Genomic DNA, 22014 nt, shown 5'->3' with positions numbered 1-22014 from the left:
TGTATTTAAAAGGGAACATCAACAAGGTTTATAGCAGCACTATCTACAATAGCCAAATTATGGAAAGAACCCAAATGTCTACTGACTGATGAATGTATAAAGAAGACATGGTGTATATATACACAATGGAATATTTCTCAGCAATCAAAAGGAATGAAGTCTTGCCACTTGCAACATTGTGGATGGAACTGGAGTGTATTATGCTAAGTGAAAAAAGTCAGTCAGAGAAAGATAAAAATCATATGATTTCACTCAAATGTGGAATTTTTTTTTTTTAATTTTTTTTTTCAACGTTTATTTATTTTTGGGACAGAGAGAGACAGAGCATGAACGGGGGAGGGTCAGAGAGAGAGGGAGACACAGAATCGGAAACAGGCTCCAGGCTCTGAGCCATCAGCCCAGAGTCTGACGCGGGGCTCGAACTCCCGGACCGCGAGATCGTGACCTGTCTGAAGTCGGACGCTTAACCGACTGCGCCACCCAGGCGCCCCTCAAATGTGGAATTTAAGAAACAAAACAGATGAAAATACAGGAAGGGAAGGAAAACTAAGATAAAAAGAGAGAGGGAGGCAAACCATAAGAGACTCTTAAATACAGAGAACAAACTGAGGGTTGCTGAAGGGGTGCTGGGTGGGGAATGGGCTAAATGGGTGAAGGGCATTAAGGAGGGCACTTGTTGGGATGACCACTGGGTTTTATATGCAAGTGATGAACCACTAAATTCTACTCCTGAAACCATTAAAAAATAATAAAAAACAAAAACCTAATTAAAAAATAAAATAAAATATCAATCTCATCAAAACTTACACATCAGACTGGTTTTGTTCATACAAAGCTTTCATCTCTTCCAGAACTTGCCTGAGTCCATCCTCCTAGAACATATAAAATGGCGTTAATACACATCCATTAATTCCTCTACCAAGTCTATAGCAATATTTCATCTACCCTATGTTTATCTTTGATTTATACTAAATATTATCAAAAAGCAGTAATCCTTCATACCTCTAGGATTGGCTCTAACAAATGTCAGTGAGGATGAGGAGAAATTGGAACCCTCAAGCACTGCAGATAGGAATGTAAAGTGGTAGAGCCCTATGGAAAACAATATGATTGTTCCTCAAAAAGTTATTTATTTATTTTTTTGTGAGAGACAGGGTGCAAGAGCAAGGGACAGAAAGAGGGAGAGAGACAGAGAATCCTCCAAGGGTCAAAGACACAGAGAGACGTGGGGCTCACCCAGTGAGGGGCTCATGTTCATTCAAAGCAGGGCTTGAGCTCACCTGATGCTGGGCTTGAACTCATGAACTGTGAGATCATGACCTGAGCAGAAGTCAGATGCTTAACTGAGTCACCCAGGCACCCTCCTCAAAACATTTAACATATAATTACCATATTATCCAACAAGTATTCAAGAGAACTGAAAACGTATGTTCATTCAAAACCTTGTACATAAATGTTCAGAACAGCACTTCTTTTTTTTTTTTTTTTTTTTTTTTGGAGAGAGCATGCACATGCACAAGCAGGGAAGGGGCAGAGGGAGAGGGAGAGAGAGAATCTTAAGCAGTCTCCACGCTCAGCACGGAGCCTGACACAGAGCTTGATCTCACAACTGTGAGATCATGACCTGAGTCAAAATTAAGAGTCAGATGCTTAACTGACTGAGCCACCCAGGTGCCCCCAGAGCAGCATTATTTATGGCAGCTACAAAATGGAAACACCCGAATATCCATTAACTTGATGATATGCCAAATATGGTATATTCACTCAATGGAATGTTATTTGGCCATCAAAAGGAATGACAGGGAATCCAGACCAAAAAAACCAGTGGTTGACTAAAGCTGCTACAAAAGCTACAGGTAGTAGGTGGTAGGTAGCTACAAAAGGGAAAAGGGAACCCTGAGGATGACAGAAATTTTGACTGTAGCACTGGTTACATGGATATATATACTAGTAAAAGTAAAAAATGTGCTAAATTTGTACTTTGTTGTATACAAATTACACTTTGATAAAACTAATGACAAAAAAACAACAGTCTTACAAAGCAATAAGGTATGATAAAAGTATGTAAATAACTTTTTAAAAAATTTTTTATTTGATGTTTATTTTTGAAGGAGAGAGGCAGAGCATGAGTGGGGGAAGTGCAGAGAGAGAGGGAAACAATCTGAAGCAGGCTGCAGGCTCTGAGCTGTCAGCACAGAGCCCGACGTGGGGCTCGAACCCACAAACTGTGAGATCGTGACCTGAGCTGAAGTTGGATGCTTAACCGACTGAGCCACCCAGGCGCCCCTAAATAACTTTTTATTTATAAAAATATTTAATATAAATAATATAGAAATATTTACAGAATATTCCTTTTATCAGCAAATAATATTTTCAGGAATACCTGAAAACTCCTGTATAATCAATAGATCTGCAGGTATACAGAAGACAAGTGTGAAATAATTTTGTGAAAATACACACATGCTTTCAGATTTAGATTTTTTAATCTTATAGTGAAAACTGCACTATTTTGTGTTCCCACCTCAGGCTGGAAGTCCAAGATAATTTGCCTAAAAACTCACTTAAATTATTACCCGTTCTGCATATAGAAAGTGGACAATCATTTCAATTTGCTGAACACAGTACCTAACACTGAGAGACAATGAACAAGGAAGAGTCCTTGCTCTAAACTGAGTGACTATCATCTTCCTGGAAGGAATGATTCTTGAAGGGTCGAGTGGGGTCATGGGTCTATGGCCTGCAAATCACTCAGGTGGATTGGACTGTCCCTGCTTGGCTGTATCAAAGACTGACCAGCTTCCAGGCTGCTGAGTCACCTGGCTAGCAGGTGAGTTTGTCAGTGGAAGGTGCACATGGAACAAAAACTGCAAAAGGTGCTCTGCCAAACTAAGACCTAGAAAAAGGAGGGATCTGGGATGCCTGGGTGGCTCAGTCGGTTAAGCATCCAACTTCAGCTCAGGTCATGATCTCAGAGTTCGTGAGTTTGAGCCCCAAATCAGGTTCTCTGCTGTCAGCACAGAGCCTGCTTTGGAGCTTCTGTCTCCCTCTCTCACTGCCCCTCCCCTGCTCATATTATCTTTCTTTCTTTCTTTCTTTTTCTTTCTTTCTTTCTTTCTTTCTTTCTTTCTTTCTTTCTTTCTCTCTCTCTCTCTCTCTCTCTCTCTCTCTCTCTCTCTCTCTCAAAAATAAATAAAAAAAATAAGAAAAAGGAAGGATCTTACAACTTCTAAGTTCCACCCCTGGGCCCTCCAAAAGTGGTCAAGCAACACTTAACTTAAAATTTGAGTGAAACAGAGCTGGACTAAGGGTTTGGTTGGCTAGCTCCTGTTGGACAAGTCTCTGCCTCTTTGGGTTTGTTTCCTCTTACGGTAGATGACCTTCAAAATGCCTGGTTGTCCAACTGCAGTCATATTTAAAAGTCTGAACCCCTCGGCATTCCAGCATCTCTGCTGAACCTCCCACCATTGTCTCCTAACTTTTTAAATGAGTTTAAACAGTCCTGAAAGAACAACAAACTGAAATCTAGGAAATCTGTGTTCAAGGTGAGGCTCTGCATTCAATATGCTCCAAGTTCAGACAAATCCCTTAACTTGATCTATAATTTCTCTTGGCTCAGTCTCATCTGCAAAATGACCCAACTGTCCAACCACGTGCTCTTTAATGTTCAAAACAAAACTCGCCTTTCCCCAAACACTCTTCCTCCTGAAATCTGATACAGTCCCTGAGAGAGAATTTCCCTGAGACTCCCTCTCATTCATTACCCACCCCCATCCTAACAGTTACAAGTCCTGTTTGCCTTGTCTCTGAAACTCAGACACTGATTTCCAGGCCCAGCAACCAAACACAGTCTGGATCATACACAGCTCTCACCTGGTCTATTATAACCACCCATAACCATCTCATTGACTCTGTTCTTTCTTGTCTCCAACTCATTCCCCCATAGTGCTGCCATCATTATCCTCAAAACATAAAAAACTGCCCTATCACTCTCCTGTCTAAAATCCTTTACCAGTTTCCAAATGCCTTGTGCATGACCACTGAACTCTCTTAGGCCTAGAACCCACCTTCCTAGCCTCTGCACACACCCTGTCAGTCACCCCTACCTATGTGACCATGTCTCTGCACTGCTGTATCCTTTGGCTGCCATGCCTATCTTCCTTCTCAGAGTGGTCCCCTCATCCTTCCATGTGTGGCTCAAATGCCTGCTCCTCTACCCCAGACCACACCAACATTGATTGCTCCTTATGCTCCTCTCTGGTGTCATCACACTGCATTCTGTTACTCCTTTTTGTGCCCCTCTCCCAGCAGAACATGCCCTGGCTCCAAATAGCGGCTGCTCTATGAGAAGGGAAGCAGTCAAGTATAAAATTTAGAGTGCAGGTCTTGAGCCAGACTGTTAGGGTTTAAATCCTAGCTTTACTTCTTATTAGCTATGGGCAAAAAAATGCCCCTAAGCGTCTGTGTATATGGCTGGAAAAAATGGTTTAAATCTCAGAGTTCTTACGAGAACAAGATTAACGTAGGCCACGTGCTTATCACCCTGTTGTCGGTAGTAACAAAAATATGAATGATTGTTATAGTAGCAGCGGTAGAAAGAAAATAAATAGCAAACATTGACTTCACTGCTGTGTGTCAGGCATTGTTCAGAGAACTTGACATATACCAACTTGCAGAGCCCTCACTACGGGAAGAGTTGACTACTATTATTACCAACTTTCCCGTTTTTGTAGAGGAAACTGGCAGCACAGACGGCATGAGTAACTGCCCCAGTCACATGATGGAGTCAGAATCCCAGTCTGGCTCTACAGGACTAGCTTCTGCCAGAGTGCTCAACAAATGCTAGATTGTTATCAGGAAACCGAGAAACGCTTGATCAAACACAGGAACAAGAAATAAAGCCATACATGAAAAAACACTGAAGGACATACACTCATGAGGAAATTCACCAAATCGCTGGGGGACATAAACATGAATGCACTCTTTTTCCTGCTATATTTTGTCTTTCCGTGTTCCAAAATTTTTGTTCCCGACTCGAGCTGAGAAAGCACACCCTCAGGTGATATGCAGGTTAGAATCTCTGGGAGCCAGATCCTCTTACAGTCCTCCCACGAGCCCCAGGCCCGCCCCAAGGCCGCCCCCAGCGCTTCCGAGACCCCGCCCCTTCAGCACGACCTGCCCGGTGAAACTCCGTCCTCCCTTACGTTGAAGGCTGGCAGCTGCCCTTCTGGCGCGCGGTGCAGCTCGCGGACCAGCTCCATGGCCTTTTCGCAGAACATGTCGGACGCGCCCCGGCCCTGCAGCTTCCTAAACCGACCGCTCTCACGCCAAACAGTCGCTGGGTTCACGGCCCCCTCTCTAAGGTACTATGGTTCGCAGTCCCACAGCCGCAGATACTCGCCTCCGCCTCCGCTTTGGCGCCAAACACACCCAGCCAATAATAACACGCTCCTGGGCCTCGCGGCTTATGGCGGCTGTGAAGGGACATTTGCCTCTACTGCGCAGCCGCACAACAGATGGGGAAGCGGTGCCTCCTTCTCTAGGGAAACCCCCGCAGCTGGGGGAGCGTAGTGGCCCTGGGTTCCAGCCTGTAGGCTGAGCAGAGACTTTCGAGTTCCCAAGCGCCACTCGCGAGATGTGCACATCTTTGTTCTTCCTTTTTCCATTTGATTCATTTTTGTTTAGGTTCAAAAGGGGTTGCACTTTGAGGTTGAGAAAAAACTCAGAAACTTGTGCATTAATGTTCAGACGCAGCATTTTAGTTTTGCAGTGTGCTTTTTTTGTTCGATAGAAGAGGAAAAGCAAGTTTTATTGGGTATCTCCTGTGTGGTATGGGCTGTGACATATTTCATTTAATTCTCACGATTAACCTGAGGTGGCTTTTAAGACTCTTGGTACTGATTAGAAAACAAGTTAGATAACCTTTTTTTTTTTTTTTTTTTAAAGTAAGCTCCACACCCAAGGTGGGGCTTGAGTTTATGACCCCGAGATCAAGAGTCACATGCTCTACCCACTGAGCCCGCCAGGAGACCCAAGATAGATAACTTGCTCAAGGTCACACAACGTCTAATGTGACAGAGTTTGTATTTAAGCTTTTGACTCTACAGTACCACTTTTGATTTTAAAGCAGTCCTCTAAAAACATTTGTAAAATAGCTGTATTCATGAAATCTACAAAAAGGGAAAATACTAGACTAACATGAATTCAGACAGCCATAATCTTACCTACATGATTATGGACATTTTCATAACTATAGAATCAAAAATGGAAATTACTGCTATAGAAACAATTTGTTTTGTTTGGCTACTTTTTAAAAAGGCAATATTACTTGGATTCATGCTAGTTAACCCTAGAAACTTTGTTCCTCTTTTGCAAATATAGATACAGTAGATATGTGATCTGAACAATGAGCATGGGAATGGCCTACAAAGTCTTTGAATCTTTGAGTGACATTTCCTTTTCAGCTCTACTGTAAGGAATAATTTAGCTAATTTTTTTTTTTAATTAAATACACAGAACTATAGTGGATTGTGCTACAGGATTCTATTCCAAAAGTCGCCAGCATCCACAACCTTCCTTTGTCACAAACCTTTTTTTTAAATATGTTTTATTTTTATTTATTTTTATTTTTGAAACAGAGAGAGAGCATGAGCAGGGGAGGGGCAGAGAGAGAGGGGGGCACAGAATCTGAAGCAGCACAGAGCCCAATGTGGGGCTCGAACCCACAGACTGTGAGATCATGACCTGAGCTGAAGTCGTTTGCTCAACTGACTGAGCCACCCAGGCACCCCTAAACCTTTTTTTTTTTTTTAAACAAATGGTGTTTATTAAATAGCATTTTTTTTTTCAGTTGATTTGTTTTGGGAGAGAGAGAGAGTGAGCATGAGCAGGGGAGGGGCAGAGAGAGAGGAAAAGAGAGAGAATCCTAAACAGGCACCACACATTGGTGTGGAACCTGATGTGGGGCTCAAACTCACAAACTCTGAGATCATGACCTGAGCTGAAACCAAGAGTAGGATGCCCAACCAACTGAGCCACCACCCAGGTGCCCCTGACATAAACCCTTTTATTTCAGATCCTTACTTCCTTACCTGTACAGTAGGGACAATAGTATACACTTCTGAGGGGTTGCAGTAATTCATTACTCCTTCAGCAAATGTTTACGAAGTACCTACTACATACTGGGTATTGTTCTAGACATTGGACATAAAACAGTGAATACAGTCCTTGCGCTCACAGTCTATGTTCCAGTATGGGAAAATAGCAATTCACAGATACAGTTATACGGATAATAAATATATTTGTGAGAAGTGCAAAGAAGAATAAACCAGGGAAGGTAGAGTGATGATGAGGGCCTGAAGGTTCTGAGATAGTGTTCAAAGGCGGCACAGACCTGCAGCAGAGAGGGAATAAGCTGTGTGGAGATGGGGCCATAGGATGGGCAGAGAATTATGGGCAGCAGAAATGCAAGTGCAAAGGCCACAACGAGGAGGGTGGGTGGCTCACACACATGCCACCCACACCCCTCCTTGGGGCCTGTGCATCAGCAAGGAGTCAGTGACACTGGAGTAAAGTAAGGGAGGGAGACACTGGTGATTGAGATCAGAGTGAGGGCTGGAGGCCATGTCAGGTAGGACCCCAAAGGCCCTTTCATAAGCTTTCTGTTTTATTTTCAGTGAGATGGGGAACCATATAGGTATTTTGAGCAAACAAGTGACCTAGGTCTTTAAAAAGACCTTTCTGACAGCTGACTTAAGTAGACAAGTGGGTAAAGGTGGAGGCAGAGGACCACTTATGGTGAGAAGTGGTTGGATCCTGGATAGACTTTACTTTTTTAAGTTTATTTATTTATTTTGAGAGAGAGAGAAAGAAAGAGTGAGTAGGGGAGGGGCAGAGATAGAGGGAGAGAATCCCAAGCAGGCTCCACACGCTGTCAGTGCAGAGCCTGACTTGGGGCTTGATCTCACAAACTGTGCTATCATGACCTGAGCTGACATCAAAGGTGGCTGACTGACCACTTGGGGTGCCTGGGTGGCTCAGTCTGGCTCTTGGTTTCAGCTCAGGTCATGATCTCACCATTTCATGAGTTCAAGCCCCACATCGGGCTCCAAACTGACAACACAGAGCCTGCTTGGGATTTTCTATCTCCCTCTCTCTCTCTCCTCCTCCTCCACTTGTGCTGTCTCTGTCTCTCTCAAAATAAACAAATAAACTTAAAAAAAAAAAAAAAAGTAGCTAACTGAGCTGACCAGGTGGCCTGGATCCTGGATGGATTTTGAAAGGAGAGCTGATAAGGCTTTGTGATAGACACCATGGCATAGGAAGGGAGAATTAGGGTGATCTCAGAGTTTTGGCCTAAGGAAATGCAAGTATAAGGTTGCCATTCCTGAGGTAAGGAAGGTTACACAAAGAGTTGGGGGCTGGAAGAGTTGGGAACTCAGCTTTGAACATAATAACTTTAGATGCTAATAGTATATCAGAGTGGACAAGTAGACCATTAGAGGGGCCTGGGGTTTAAGGAAGAGGTGTGGACTAGAGATACAAATGTGGGTGTCACCAGTGTAGTCTTTAAAGACTTTTAGATACTACTCAGAAAGCCAATGTGGTATATTGGGGAGCAAGAATTTCCTGTCCCCTTCTAGGTCCTTCTAGCTGTACTAAGAATCAAATTGATATGAGACAGATTAACAGGAGAATATTTAGTTTCCTATATACAGGAAATCCACATTGACACGGAAACCTGAAAGACACACAAAATAAGGTATATTTATTATCCTGAACTAAAGAGAAGCAGCCAGGGGTCTGGGAGTTAGAACGGAACGAATACAAGTCACAGGGCAATAAGAAGAGCAGATGTTTGGTAATTTAGATGTCTGCTTTGCCATATAGATGGGTCATTCAGATAAAGTTTATCTCTGGTAATAACCATTATTCTGGGAAAGACTCCCAATTTAGATTCTTCTATTTAGTTAAGGGAGGGCCAAAACATTTAAATCCATAGGTCTTGATTGCCTTTAGTTCAAAATAATCTTCAAGCCAAAGTGGCCCATTTGGGGGAAGCCTGCCTTTGGCCCCTAGAGGACCAAGAGTTGAGGACTATATGAGCAAGTCCTAAATGCCAGCAAGACTCAATACCCCTCACATTTCTCTCTTCTCAACAGCCCTACCTTCCTTGCTTTTTTGTTTTTCTATTAAAAAGGATTTTGTGAGTGATGGGGTCAAATTTTTTTTTAACTTCAGTTTCTAGATTCCCAGTCTCCGGTATGTGCTAGTTTAACACTTCAAAGAATTCATCATTTAAGTTCTAGGAGAGTATTTGGAGATATCCACACAAATATGAATGCTGGTTGTGATATATTTTGCAATACAATGAAATTCTATTGTAATTTAGAAGTACCATTACAAAGCTAATATAAGAAGCTACTCAATTCCTTTTTTTAAATGTCTTTTTTTTTTTTATTTCTAAGCAAGAGAGCACATGTGGGGGAGGGGCAGGAAGAGAGAGAATGACAGAGGATCGAAAGCAAGCTCTGTGCTGATACTAGTGGGCCTGAAGTGGGGTTCAAACTCAGGAACTGTGAGCTCATCGGATCATGGCCTGAGCTGAAGTCAGATGCTCAATCAGCTGAGCCACCCAGCCACCCCAAGAGCTACTGAATTTCTTTTTTTTTTAAATTTTTTTTTCAACGTTTTTTATTTATTTTTGGGACAGAGAGAGACAGAGCATGAACGGGGGAGGGGCAGAGAGAGAGGGAGACACAGAATCGGAAACAGGCTCCAGGCTCCGAGCCATCAGCCCAGAGCCCGACGCGGGGCTCGAACTCACGGACCGCGAGATCGTGACCTGGCTGATGTCGGACGCTTAACCGACTGCGCCACCCAGGCGCCCCTGAATTTCTAAAGGCATTTCTAATTGATCTTAAATGATCAGTTGCCAATAGTTTTCTACTGACACAAATGTTGAAATTACACAAGTTCACTTTGTAATAAATAAGCAAATCTCACGGCGCCTGGGTGGCTCAGTTGGTTAGCCAACCAACCTGGGCTCAGTTCATGATCTCATGGTTCATGGGTTGGAGCCCGCATTGGGCTCTGTGCTGACAGCTCAGAGCCTGGACCATGCTTCAGATTCTCTGTCTCCCTCTCTCTCTCTCTGCCTCTCCCTGCTCATGCTCTGTCTTTCTCTGTCTCAAAAATAAACATTAAAAACAAAAAGAAAAAGAAAGTAAGCAAATCTCTAGGTGGTAGATCGTTTGTAAGAAATAATGCCATATTAAAGAATGCCAAAAGTGTAAAACCAAATTTGTGAAACTACTCTTTTCTTTGTAAGATGAGTTGAATTAGTTCTTAACTTGGGTTCCAGAAGTGTAAATTTATCTTTGAAACTTATTTCTTCCATCAGCTACTTTTTTTGTTTTAAAGTTTTTATTTTTAAGTAATCTCTACACCCAATTTGGGGCTTGAACCAACAACCCCAAGATGGAGAGTCTTATGCTCCACCGACTGAGCAACCCAGGTGCCTCTCCATCCACTATTTCTAACTGCTTTACAAAAATCTAAAATCAAATACAGGTTTTTAAGAAGTTGTTTAAGTAGATCAGTTTTCCTATGTTCAGCCCAAATCTTAACAGTTAAATTATCTATACACTTGTGTTAAAAAAAAAAAGTACCTGAAAGTATATTTTTAAAAGTCTTGTGGGAAAAGTTATAAATCATGAAAATGGTGATTTGTTACCTTTTGCTTTTGGTTCTTATAAAACCGTTATAAGAACATTTCTGATGGGTTCATTCAGATTGGGTTTCCAGCATTAGAGGAAAATCACAAAGCCTGGGGCGGGAGGGGAAGGAGCCAGCTTTCCGCTGCGGCTCTGGATCACTGGGTGCTCCGATTCAGTCCCGCGTTGTCTCACGTTCGGGTCATCGATCTGGGGCAGGACCCGGTGCGTTTGCACACGGCGCCGAGCACGAGGCAAAACCGGCCCTCCCACTCTCCGGGACCGAACCCAGACCCCACCACAACAAAATCGACCGCTTGGCCCTGCCGAGACCATGACGCCCCGCACGGCTTCGCCTGCCCTTCTCCAAGATGGCTGCAGGTCCGCGCCGGGAACACTGGGCCCACTACCCGAGGAACTAGGGACGGGGCGGAGTGGGGGGCGGGGTCGGCAGGAGCCCGGCGTTGATTGGCTGGCGCCGCCGACCTGGTCCCAGGCGCCGGGCCGTACAGTCGGGCGCCGCGGCCTGGGGCTGGGATGCTAGTGGCTGTGGGCTCCCTGCTGCAGCGGCTCCTGTGAGCGGCGGCGACTGAGGCGCAGGCGGGCAGTGAGGCCAGTGGACGCCGTCGGCGGCCGGCCGTGTCGGCCGCGGGATGAGGAAGCGGACCGAGCCCGTCGCCTTGGAGCATGAGCGCTGCGCCGCCTCGGGCTCGTCCTCTTCTGGCTCGGCCGCCGCGGCGCTGGACGCCGACTGCCGCCTGAAGCAGAACCTGCGCCTGGCGGGCAAGGCGCCGGCGGAGCCGCGCTGCGCCGCAGACGCGGGCATGAAGCGGGCCCTGGGCAGGTGAGGCGCAGCACAGGGGCGGAGTCCCGGTACCTGGCCGGCACGTAGCCCCTAATGCCCCCGCCCCTCCATAAGTTTCTTGTCTGTGGGAACGCTCCACACCTACCCCCCCCCCCCTCCGGTGTCCTCTTCCGATCCTCCTCTATCCCTTTCCCTCGCCTAGCCGCCCGCAAGTGCGGCCCTCGGGCATCCTTTCCTCAGGTACCTGCCTGCGGGAGCGCCCCCGACTACCCTCTTTACCCCCCTGGTGTCCTCTTCTCGCGCTCCGCGGAGCTCAGTCCCGCGTCCGTACCCTTCCCAGGTGAGCTAGTGGGACACCGTCAGCTACGGGCTGGAGCACCGTCTCTCCCAGGGACTGGGGGCTGCGGGCAGCCACGACCCCTTGTGGGAGAGTAGCGGAGGGGTCGGAAGCGTCCCTGGTGAGGCCCCTGGACGCTCGGCACGTACGAGGTGGGACGCTGAAGGGAAGGCTCCAGACCCAGAGAGCGGTGGGATCCTTCCCCATGGATTTCCTGCAGTGAACTCAAAACCGAGGGCCCCTCTTGCTGGACTGGTGTATGTAGAAGCTACCGTTCCCCGGTTTCTCACTTTGGTATTTTCTCGGGTAACTAGTTGTCAGAAGTGGCATTCTCTACTCAGCTGCTGGACGACCTTTGGGGGAAGGTTAAATGGTCTGCTGTGTCTGAGGGCCGGGAAGGATACACCGCATCCTCAGCTGTTGGAAGGAAACCTGTCTTGGGTTGTGCAGATGGCTCGTGGTGCTTGAAATTTGTCTACGCGAGTTGTCTCCTTGGGAATCTCCGTAGAGTCCGGAAGTCTTTTGGTTATTTGCATTCTCCCTCTGAGTAGGAGATGAATGCATCCAGGTAAAGCTGATTTCAAAATTAAGATAGTGTATTTCACAGGGAAAAGTCTCTCCCCATATGCTGGCTTCTTAATTATCTGGCTGTTCATAGAACGTATCATTGATGGCAGTTTTGACAGCTGGATGTTTCATGGTTTCGAACAAGTTAGTATGTAATGTTTAAGGTGTTGTAGAGTAATTTCTTTTGGGGTCAGCTGGAATGCCCTTAAATGGCATTGGCCACTTCAGTGTCAAATATTTATCCAAATAGTCCCTAAAAATAATCAATTTTGTTGCTTAAAAATCCTGAAATTGAAAATATGAATATTTGGATAAATAAAAATATAAATATTTGGATGAATAGAAATATTTAATCTAAAAGGACACCTCGGCATTTCAACTTTATTGCTTAAAAGGTCATGAAATTAAACTATAGTCTCCTCTAAGTTAGTAGTACAAATTTTTGCCAGAAGGGCAGGGACTGGCAGTATTTTTGTTTTTGTGTAAAATTATCTAGTAACTGGTCAATATCTTTTGTGAAACTAATTTATTTTTTGTGGAAAGGTTTATCTGCATTAAAAACTCCTGAATAGCTTTAATGTACTTTTGTTAACAGGTTTAGCATAATGCCTAGATAAGTAGGGGAATTCTTCCTTTGAAAAAATCAAATTGTTATGCCCAATAATGTTTGGGGAAATAATGCTGGCCTTGCACCTTCCTTGAAAGATGTACTGTATTCAAAGGATATGATTATTTTTATTTTTGTATTTGCTTGGAATGCTCTCCTGGACATTCTGCTTTGTTTTCTCTTTCACCAAAGTCTCTACTCAACTGCCATGTCCTCAGAGAGGCCCTCCCAGACCAGCCCATCCAAAACAGACTTCATGCCACTCCCAACACCCTTATTTTGTTTACTTTTTTCATCACACTTATCCCTGTCTTGACCTTGTAATTGCCTTTATACTTAAGTTGCTTTATTGGTTGTCTCCTCCCATATAAGAATAGAAGCCTTATGAGAGCAGGGGCATTGGGCATTGTTTCCTCCACCTTTCTGTCTCCAGTGCATGGCCATAGTAGGTGGCTGAAAATACTTGTTGAATTAGAATCTGTAAATTCCTAAGAAGTGGAATTGCTGGGCCAAGGAGTGTGTGTCTATAACTTTGAAAGGTGAGGCCAAAGTGCCCTCCAGTGTATTGATGAGTACTTCCTCCAGCAGTGTCAGTTGTCTGCCCTTCCCCTTAATAATGAATGTTACCAGATATTTTGATCTTTTTCTATTTGGCTGATGAAAATGACATCTGATTTGTAGCTTTAATTAGCATTTCTTAATTGTTAGGTAGCAATTTTTGTGTGTTTTCATAAGCCTATTGTATACTTTTGGGTATACAATATCTGCATATTTTGCCACACTAGTTATTTTCATTATCTGCATTTTGTTGGGGTTTTTTGTGCACATTTTCAAATATACAGAAGTAGGGAAGACAATACAAAGAACCTCCATGTATCCATGACTTCTTAAACAGTTTGCCATGTTTTGCCAATCTTGAATTGTCTCTTTTCCCTCCATTTTTTGGGGGGGGTGGGGTGGGGAACTAGAATATTTTTAAAAATGATTTCATCCATAAATACTTTACAATATAGCTTGAACAAATAAGGACTTTTTGAAATATGCATACCCAAAATGCTATATTTATCAAAATCAACAATTTATTGCCTGTTACTAATTTAATCTGATACCCAGTCTACATATGCATATCCCTAGTTACTTCAGAAACAGCTTTTTAAATTTGGTTTGTTTCAAAATCCTGTACATTTTGGGGCACCTGGGTGGCTCAGTCAGTTAAGCATCCAACTTCAGCTCAGGTCATGATCTCATGGTTTGTGAGTTCTAGACCCGTGTCAGGCTCTGTCCTGACAGCTCAGAGCCTGGAGCCTGCTTCAAATTCTGTGTCTCCCTCTCTTTCTGCCCCTCCCCTACTTGCGCGCTCTCTCTCTCTCTCTCTCTCTCTCAAAAATAAATAAACATTAAAAAATTAAAATCCTGTACATTTATTATGTTTATTCCTAGTTACTTGATCTTTTTCTTTATTGAGAATATTGAAATTTTTGTTATTGATCCTTTCTTACATATTACATATTTTTATTATTGTACTTATTAATTTTGTAAGCAGCAACTTATGTAATCATATTGTTTCTAGTAGATTTTGCAGTTCTCTTGGATTTTCCAGGTATAATATCATATCAGTTACAAATAAGAATTTTGTCCCTTGGTTTGTACTTTTTATGTCCCTTACATCTCTTTCTTTGATTGCATTGTATTTCCAGAACAAGATTAAACACTAGGACTGATACTGGGTATCCTTGTCTTGTTCCTTACTTTACTGAGACTGCTTTGTGTTTTTGCCACACTAGTTATTTACTAAGCGTGTGTTGCTGCTGTTTGGTTTTTTAATCAAAAATGGTTGTTGAATTTTATCAAATGCCATTTTAGCATCTGTGAAATTATGTAGATATTCTCTCTTGACCTGTTAATATGAATTAGAGTAACAGATTTTGTATTATTGAATCATTATATTATTGAATCATCAGTGAAAATTCTGTTAATGTGTAGCTAGGGCCTCTTAATGTTTTACTTAGCAATTTTAAATCATCATTCATTATTTGAGAGACTAGTCTGTAATATTTTATTTTAGAGAGGGAGAGAGAGAGCATATGAGCCAGGGAGAGGCACAGAGGGAGAGAGAGAGAGAGAGAGAGAGAGGGAAAGAGTGTATCTTAAGCAGCCTCAATGTTCAGCTCAGAGCCCCACATGGGGCTTGATCCCATGACCTTGGGATCATGACCTGAGCCAAAATCAAGAGTCGGAAACCCAACCAACTGAACCACCCAGGTGTCCCTGTAATTTATTATTTTTTTTTTCAACGTTTATTTATTTTTGGGACAGAGAGAGACAGAGCATGAACGGGGGAGGGGCAGAGAGAGAGGGAGACACAGAATCGGAAACAGGCTCCAGGCTCTGAGCCATCAGCCCAGAGCCCGACGCGGGGCTCGAACTCACGGACCGCGAGATCGTGACCTGGCTGAAGTCGGACGCTTAACCGACTGCGCCACCCAGGCGCCCCTGTAATTTATTTTTTAATGCAATCTTTATCAAGTTGTTTTAGTGCTTTATATAGCTTTATTAAAACCTTTCTCTTTCTTAGGGCACCTGGGTGGCTTAGTCAGTTAAGCGTCCGACTTTGGCTCAGGTCTTGATTTTGTGATCTGTGAGTTCAAACCCTGTGTTGGGCTCTGTGCTGACAGCTCAGAGCCTGAAGCCTGCTTTGAATTCTGTGTCTCCCTTTCTCTGTCTCTGTCTCTCTCTGCCCCTCCCCCGTTCTCACTCTCTCATAAATAAGCATTAAAAAAAAAAATCTTTCTCTGCTTCAGCCAGTTTAAATACTTTTGAAATGATTTGTTTCTTTAAATTTTTGTGGAATTCCCCTGTAAAACTAAACCTGGTGCTTTTTTAGATTTGCTATTTCTTTCTGGGTTTAGTTTTGGTGATTATACATTGATAGAAAATCATCTGTTTTATCCAGTTTTTTCCTCTGTATCTGGGGCTGTTACCCCTGTCTTGTTCCCTAATTTGTTTGCTTTTTTCCTTTTTTTCCCCTTGATTAAAAGTAGGTAATAGTATATCTAATACACAGACATGCATTGAAGTAGAAATTTTTTTTTTCCTAAAGAAAATATATATGTTTTTAGTTAGTTCTGGGAGAATAGGATGCTGCTGAGGGTTCTGGAGAAGTAGAGAAAACATCTTCTGTCTGAAAGTGGTTACTGCACCCTCTCCTGTTGCCACTGCCCCTGGCAGGAATGTGGCCCTAGGTTGGCCAGATCATCCAGTCTCTCCAGAAGAGTAGCTGGGTGTGTGTGTGTATACACCCATGTGTGTGTACGTGTGTGTACACTCAGACTTTGTAAACATTGGCAACTAATTCAGGTAAAAACAACTTTGGAGTAAAATAATTTTGAGAGAGAGCATGCAGGTGAACAAGGGAGGGGCAGAGAGAGAGGAAGAGAGAGAATCCCAAGCAGGTTCCACACACTGTCAGCACAGAGCCTGACGTGGGGCTTGATCTCACAAATGGTGAGATCATGACCTGAGCCAAAATCAAGAGTCACTTAACTGACTGAGCCACCTAGGTGCCCTGGACGGGTTGTATTTAAAGGTAAATGCTTATCTAACATACACATTGACATGCACTCCCTGGGAGGAGGGACTAGATATTAGTTTTATACAATATCTGGTAATTTTTAGAAAATGAGGAATTTTTAGGTCTTCCCTGTTCTTTTCAGTAACCTAGGTCTTCTTGGGACTATGCCTTGAAGGCGTAAGTACTCTAATTTGTACCCTGGGAAGGTGGTAATGAGATGTATGGGTCTGTGTGTTTTAGTGAACTTGTCTTTATTCTTCTACTCCCAGCTCATAGGTGGATCTGCCAGTGACTGAGATCAGTGGGCTGCACAGGAGGTTTCATAGCCTGTGATCCTTGCATGTAAATACAGGGGAACTGAGGCATCACCCATGGTTTCTCCTTGACCCAAAGGAAGGAACTTCATCTAGCTGCTAATGGCTTCACTATAATCCAGGAAGGCCGTGGCTGAGGTTAAGGATGGTCTCCTTTAACATCAGTCTTCCTGAACTCACCCTAGAAGCTTCACTTTGTCCTTTCTTTATATACTAAGAAGGTGAGAATGTATTCTGGGGTAGTTTTTGTAGTTAAAGTCTGCTTTTTTCCATCCTCCTTCTCCTTCCACTCCCCCAGAATACAGTCTATGCCTGGACAATGATAAGCAAGGAGGCAGGCTTTGTTTATGGCACCTCACCTGGAGCCCCCAGCTGGGTCCATCTCTTCCCAGTTGTTTTACCTTATCAAGGCCACACTCCAGTCCTGGACCCAGGACCCTGGGACCTGGTGCTTCTCTCATATCTCCTTTGGTGAGATTTCATGCCCTATATCTCTCCTTGCTTTTCAGTTCCTTTTTAGCCAATGTTTACTCTCCCTTCTCAAGGGAGAGTGTCTTGTATAGTAACTACGCAGACACTGTTCATATATGGAAGATATTTTTGAGTAGATTAAAAGGTCTTAAAGACATTATCATGGAGGTGGCCTTGGAAAGAGGCATAAAAGATGGGTCATCTTGTCAGGGTTATGCTGACGGCAGTGGAGACAGGCTGCCTTTCCAGGCTCGTGATCCTCCTCCTCCTCCCACATGGGCACTTTTCTTTCCAAAATGAAGACTACAGGAAAAATTTTTACTGTAATATGATCTTGAAAACTGACAGATTAAGTCCGCGCTCTTCTCCCAGAGATGATGCCACAGAACTTGGATGTTGGTGGTTTCGTGCTTTGCCAGAGGGCTCTTTCAGCACTGGTAGTGGGTAAATCATTTGTTTTGTCCTAAACAGAAGGCTAGGATGGGGAGGATCAGTTAGGGCAGTGGATGCCGACACAGGTAAAAATGGTAGCAGGAAGCTTTGACTGAGATGACCATTTAGCCGAAAGACCCATTATTTGGGTTTGGTCCTCATTATAGCATCATTTGATGTTTTAGAGGAAAGCTTGCATGGATAACAGACCCGAGTGAGTGTCTTCAGGTTCTGTGACTTGGGGAGAGTTGCTCAACTTTCTGAGTTTGTTTCTTCCTCTGTGATGTGGGGATAGAAATTTCTTCCCTATAGGATTGGGGTGAAGTTTGGGTGTATGAAAGAGCTGGGTGCGAGATGAGTGCTCAATCAGTGGCACCTTCTACTTTGGTTGTCCAATGGTTATTACTAATACTAGTAGTTGGGCGTACTGAGAAAGCTCTGTTAACTTAGAGGAAAGGAATTGATCCTTTCTCTTCTCTGCCCACAAATGATTACAATATGTCTTCTCAACCAGTCATCGTGCCTATACTTTTTAAAAAAAAATTTTTTTTTAATGTTTATTCATTTTTGAGAGAGACAGAGACAGAATGCGAGTGGGTTAGGGGCAGAGAGAGAGAGAGACACAGAATCTAAAGCAGGCTCCAGGCTCTGAGCTGTCAGCACAGAGCCCGATGCGGGGCTTGAACCCACGAACCGAGATCATGACCTGAGCCGAAGTCAGACACTCAACCGACTGAGCCACCCAGGCACCCCCATCGTGCCTATACTTATCATCGTGATCAGTAATCATATCTGTGGGTATTAGAACATTTATAACAGTACTCTTTGGCTATTAAACACTTTTTTCACCAGTTCACTTTGCAGAGTTTGAGTACCTTTTAGGTACAATAACTCTTCTAAGTCCTGAGGCTGCAGCAGTGGATATGGGTCACATCTTGTGGACTTTATATTCCCATGGGGGAGGTAGATAACAAACGAGTAAGGGCATGCTGCATCAGGTGCTTGGGGCGCTGAGGAGAAAAGTAGGCTGGTAAGGAGCGCCTGTGGTGCGTGCATGGTTTAGGTGGCAGGAGGCCTTTCCAATAGGGGACGATCGAATGGAAGCCACTGGTTTCTTTAGAGTGGAGAAATGCCTTGATGTGATGTATGTCATTACCATGTCATACTGACTGCTGTGACAAGGACAGACTGGAGGGCCAGAGGGAGCAGGAGGACCAGTTAGGAGTCATCCAGGCAACAGATGATGGGGACTTGGGCTGGCAGTAGCTGTGGAGGGGAGTAGTGCTGCATTCTGGGTCTGTTTTGAAGGAGATGTCAAAAGATTTGTGGGTGGATTAGCATGAGAGAGTGAGGATGTTCAGAAGTGCTTCACCAGTTTTTTCTTGAGCAGCCAGAGGCAAGGAGCTGCCATGTGCTGAGATGGGGCAGCTACGGGAAGAGCAAATGCTTTGGGGGGTGATGAGTTTGGTTTGGGGCATATTGCGGTGTCTCTTCTTGCAGATGCAGTAGGTTGGAGGAGCTGGAGTTTGGGGCAGTTAGGCTGACTTCTGACCATTAGCCTGCAGAAGGTATTTAGAGTCATGACAGAGGTTGGGTTCCAGGTCCTGGGTGATTAGGGGTTGGGGAGGAGAGGAGACCTGGAAGGAGCAAGGGAATGGATTGGGAGGAGGGCTAGGAGGAAGGGGTCAAGGGAGCTGTGTGAGGAAGCCTATTGCAGAGAAAGCATGATCTGCTGTTGGATTTGGTGATGTAGAGATGAGTGGTTGACAAGGATGAGTAATTGGAATGGTGGGGTAAGAGTCTGACAGTGGCTCAAGGGAGAGGTGGAGGGAAGAAATGCAGAAAGCTTTTTAAAGGAGTTGTACAATAAAAGGGAACAAAGATGAGGGGGATAGCTGGGGTGGGAGGAGACTCCTCACCAGTGCTGTTAGAGCTCGTTGCTGTGCTTAGTGGGATGGTCCAGTAGGTATAGACTGGCCATGTGGATGCTGGTGGTATGGTGTCTCTGGGATCCAGCACCCCAAGGCTAAGTGGAGGGTCCCCAGACAGGAAGGCAGGTCAAGGGTGCTGCAAAGGTACAGGGAGGTGGTTAGATTTGCAGGGGTAGTGTTGGAAGTTGTCTTCTGCATGCTTCTGCTTTCTCTGTGAAATAAGAGCAAGGTTGTCCATTGAGGGGAGATGGGGTAGAAGCACTGAAGAAGGTCTTTCTTTTCACTTCTCCACCAGGACAGTCCTATTCTTTATTCTCAATCTAATCAGACTGTTCTGGCATATTTGCTAAACATTAATGTGAACAATCATGCTACCTAGCAGGGACTCTTCTTTCTGATATGCAGTGTTTCAAAAATGGCTCCCATGAGAAGTCATTTTAGCTGTGAGCTGCATGTCAGAAAAGCCACACATGTTTCTGTACAGTCGAGTGCTACCTGGCTCCAGGGGGCATGAGTGGGAGGGCACTGCCTCCACAAAGGTCCTGCACACATCCTGGTTACAGCTGGGTTTGAGGTGGAGGTGGGAAAAGGAGCAACATGAAGTGAGGTCAAGATAGAGTAATTATGTGGGACTCAGGCAGAATCCTTACCTCTCAGGTTTTGCCAGTACACAAATAACTGTTTCTAAATAGAATTTATCTTGAGATGGTATTTGTGGACTTGAGTAGTATTAATATCTATATTCTATCACCAGGTATGGAAGTGTCCTAAAAAGTAAAAAGAGCAGGGTAGATGGGTGTCAACGTGAGAAGTTTCAGAAGAGTAAGACTTTTCATTTTGCAAAGATGAAGGCAGAGGAGTGTCACTGAAGGAATATAAGCAGATCTCAGGAATGCTAGACTTTGGGGTCTGTTCTTGAATCTTGAAAGAAGTTGCCCTGAGCTTTAGGATGAGAAAAGAAAGTTCAAATTGTTTTCAGTTCTTATCAAACTTGTGGAATCTCCTTGCGAGTTTTAGATATATTGACTGAACTATTCACAGTGGGAGGAGAAGAATGTTCAGGGTTGAAGCAGGTCATTTTGATGCAGTAGTAGTTGCAGTGGTTTAGGTCCCTGAGAGGCATATGGCTTTTAACTGTTATCTTCTTCTAGCATATGTACAACAGAGACTTCCCACCCTTTCATCTTTCATCCTTGACTTGTGCCATTCCTGTTCCTGTTGCTTCTACCTGAAAATGGCCATGTCACTGGTGGGTGCCCGTAGGTTATTTTATTCACACAGTTACACAGTTATCATGCTTCAATTATTGGTCAGATGCATGCTAGGCACTGAGAACATAAAGATGGAAGGAAACAGTACCTTTTCTCAGGGAGTTCATTGTCAGTTTTTACTCGTGACAGCCATCAGCTCTTACACTCAAATATTTTAATGATGTCTTCAGTAAAGACAAAATGCAGGCATGTCTGGAGATGCCTGATCTCACTTTTGTCCTTTGTTGTTCTGATGTTTTTTTGTGCCAATTTATCTTCAGAGAATCTCATCTTTTAGGCTCTCGTTTCATTGACAGGATGTAATGCATCTTGTCAATGCATTCCTGGCTTACCAAGGTTTCTGTAGATATAAGAAAAGAAATTCTCACAGTTTGGGGACACACCACACTTCGACAAGGCACATCATGGCAGAAACTATGGGATGGAAAATAAAAAGACTGGACATTTGATATTTGGCTTAGGGTTCCAGCAGGAAGGGACTGTTAGACCGGTGTCAGCCAGCTAGGAGCCTGCCAGTACTTCCCCAGGGCCTCAAGAGAGAGCACGAGGGAGATTGTGCAGGGACCAAGGCAGGGATCTCCAGGTGTGAGGTTACCACAGGGGATAGTGATCACCATGGTGAAAGGCAACCCCCAAGGAACCCACTCTCTCTCCCCCTTTGTTCCTTCCATTTAAACTTTTATCTCATTACAAAAGTAATAAATATTTCTTTTCTTTTTTAAAGATTTTATTTATTTATTTTGTGAGAGAGAGAGAGCACATGTAAGCAGGGAGATGGGCAGAGAGAGGGAGAGAGAGAATCCCAAGCAGGCTCCATGCTGTCAGCACTGAGCCCAATGAAGGATTCGATCCCACCAACCATAAGATGATGACCTGAACCAAAATAAAGAGTTGGACACTTAACCAGCTGAGCCACCCAGGAGTCCCCAAAATAGTAAAGCTTTCTTTTTTAAATTTTTTTTTTCCAACGTTTTTATTTATTTTTGGGACAGAGAG

The 22014-nt window shown here is 44.0% G+C and overlaps 2 protein-coding genes across 2 annotated transcripts in view; one reads left to right on the top strand and one right to left on the bottom strand.

The window, feature by feature from the left end:
• GINS1 (GINS complex subunit 1) overlaps positions 1 to 5911 on the bottom strand; it is a 29830-nt gene extending 23919 nt beyond the window's left edge. The window contains exons 1-2 of the mRNA XM_047068604.1: positions 5202 to 5911; positions 808 to 872 (exon numbers count right to left, since the gene is read on the bottom strand). Of these exons, the coding sequence (XP_046924560.1) occupies positions 808 to 872; positions 5202 to 5276 (140 nt within the window). The 5' untranslated portion in view covers positions 5277 to 5911. The remainder of the gene's footprint in view (positions 1 to 807; positions 873 to 5201) is intronic.
• A 5321-nt stretch (positions 5912 to 11232) lies between these two features.
• Positions 11233 to 22014, top strand: part of ABHD12 (abhydrolase domain containing 12, lysophospholipase) — a 90637-nt gene continuing 79855 nt past the window's right edge. Inside the window, exon 1 of the mRNA XM_047068599.1 lies at positions 11233 to 11556. Within this exon, the coding sequence (XP_046924555.1) occupies positions 11366 to 11556 (191 nt within the window). The 5' untranslated portion in view covers positions 11233 to 11365. The remainder of the gene's footprint in view (positions 11557 to 22014) is intronic.

This window comes from Lynx rufus, unplaced genomic scaffold, assembly GCF_022079265.1.
Source record: "Lynx rufus isolate CCGP_SWC_20201006 ecotype Redwood Valley unplaced genomic scaffold, mLynRuf1.p SCAF_8, whole genome shotgun sequence".
Lineage (NCBI taxonomy): Eukaryota > Metazoa > Chordata > Mammalia > Carnivora > Felidae > Lynx > Lynx rufus.
The sequence above is the reverse complement of the archived record's forward strand: the minus strand, read 5'-3'. Positions and strand labels throughout refer to the sequence as shown.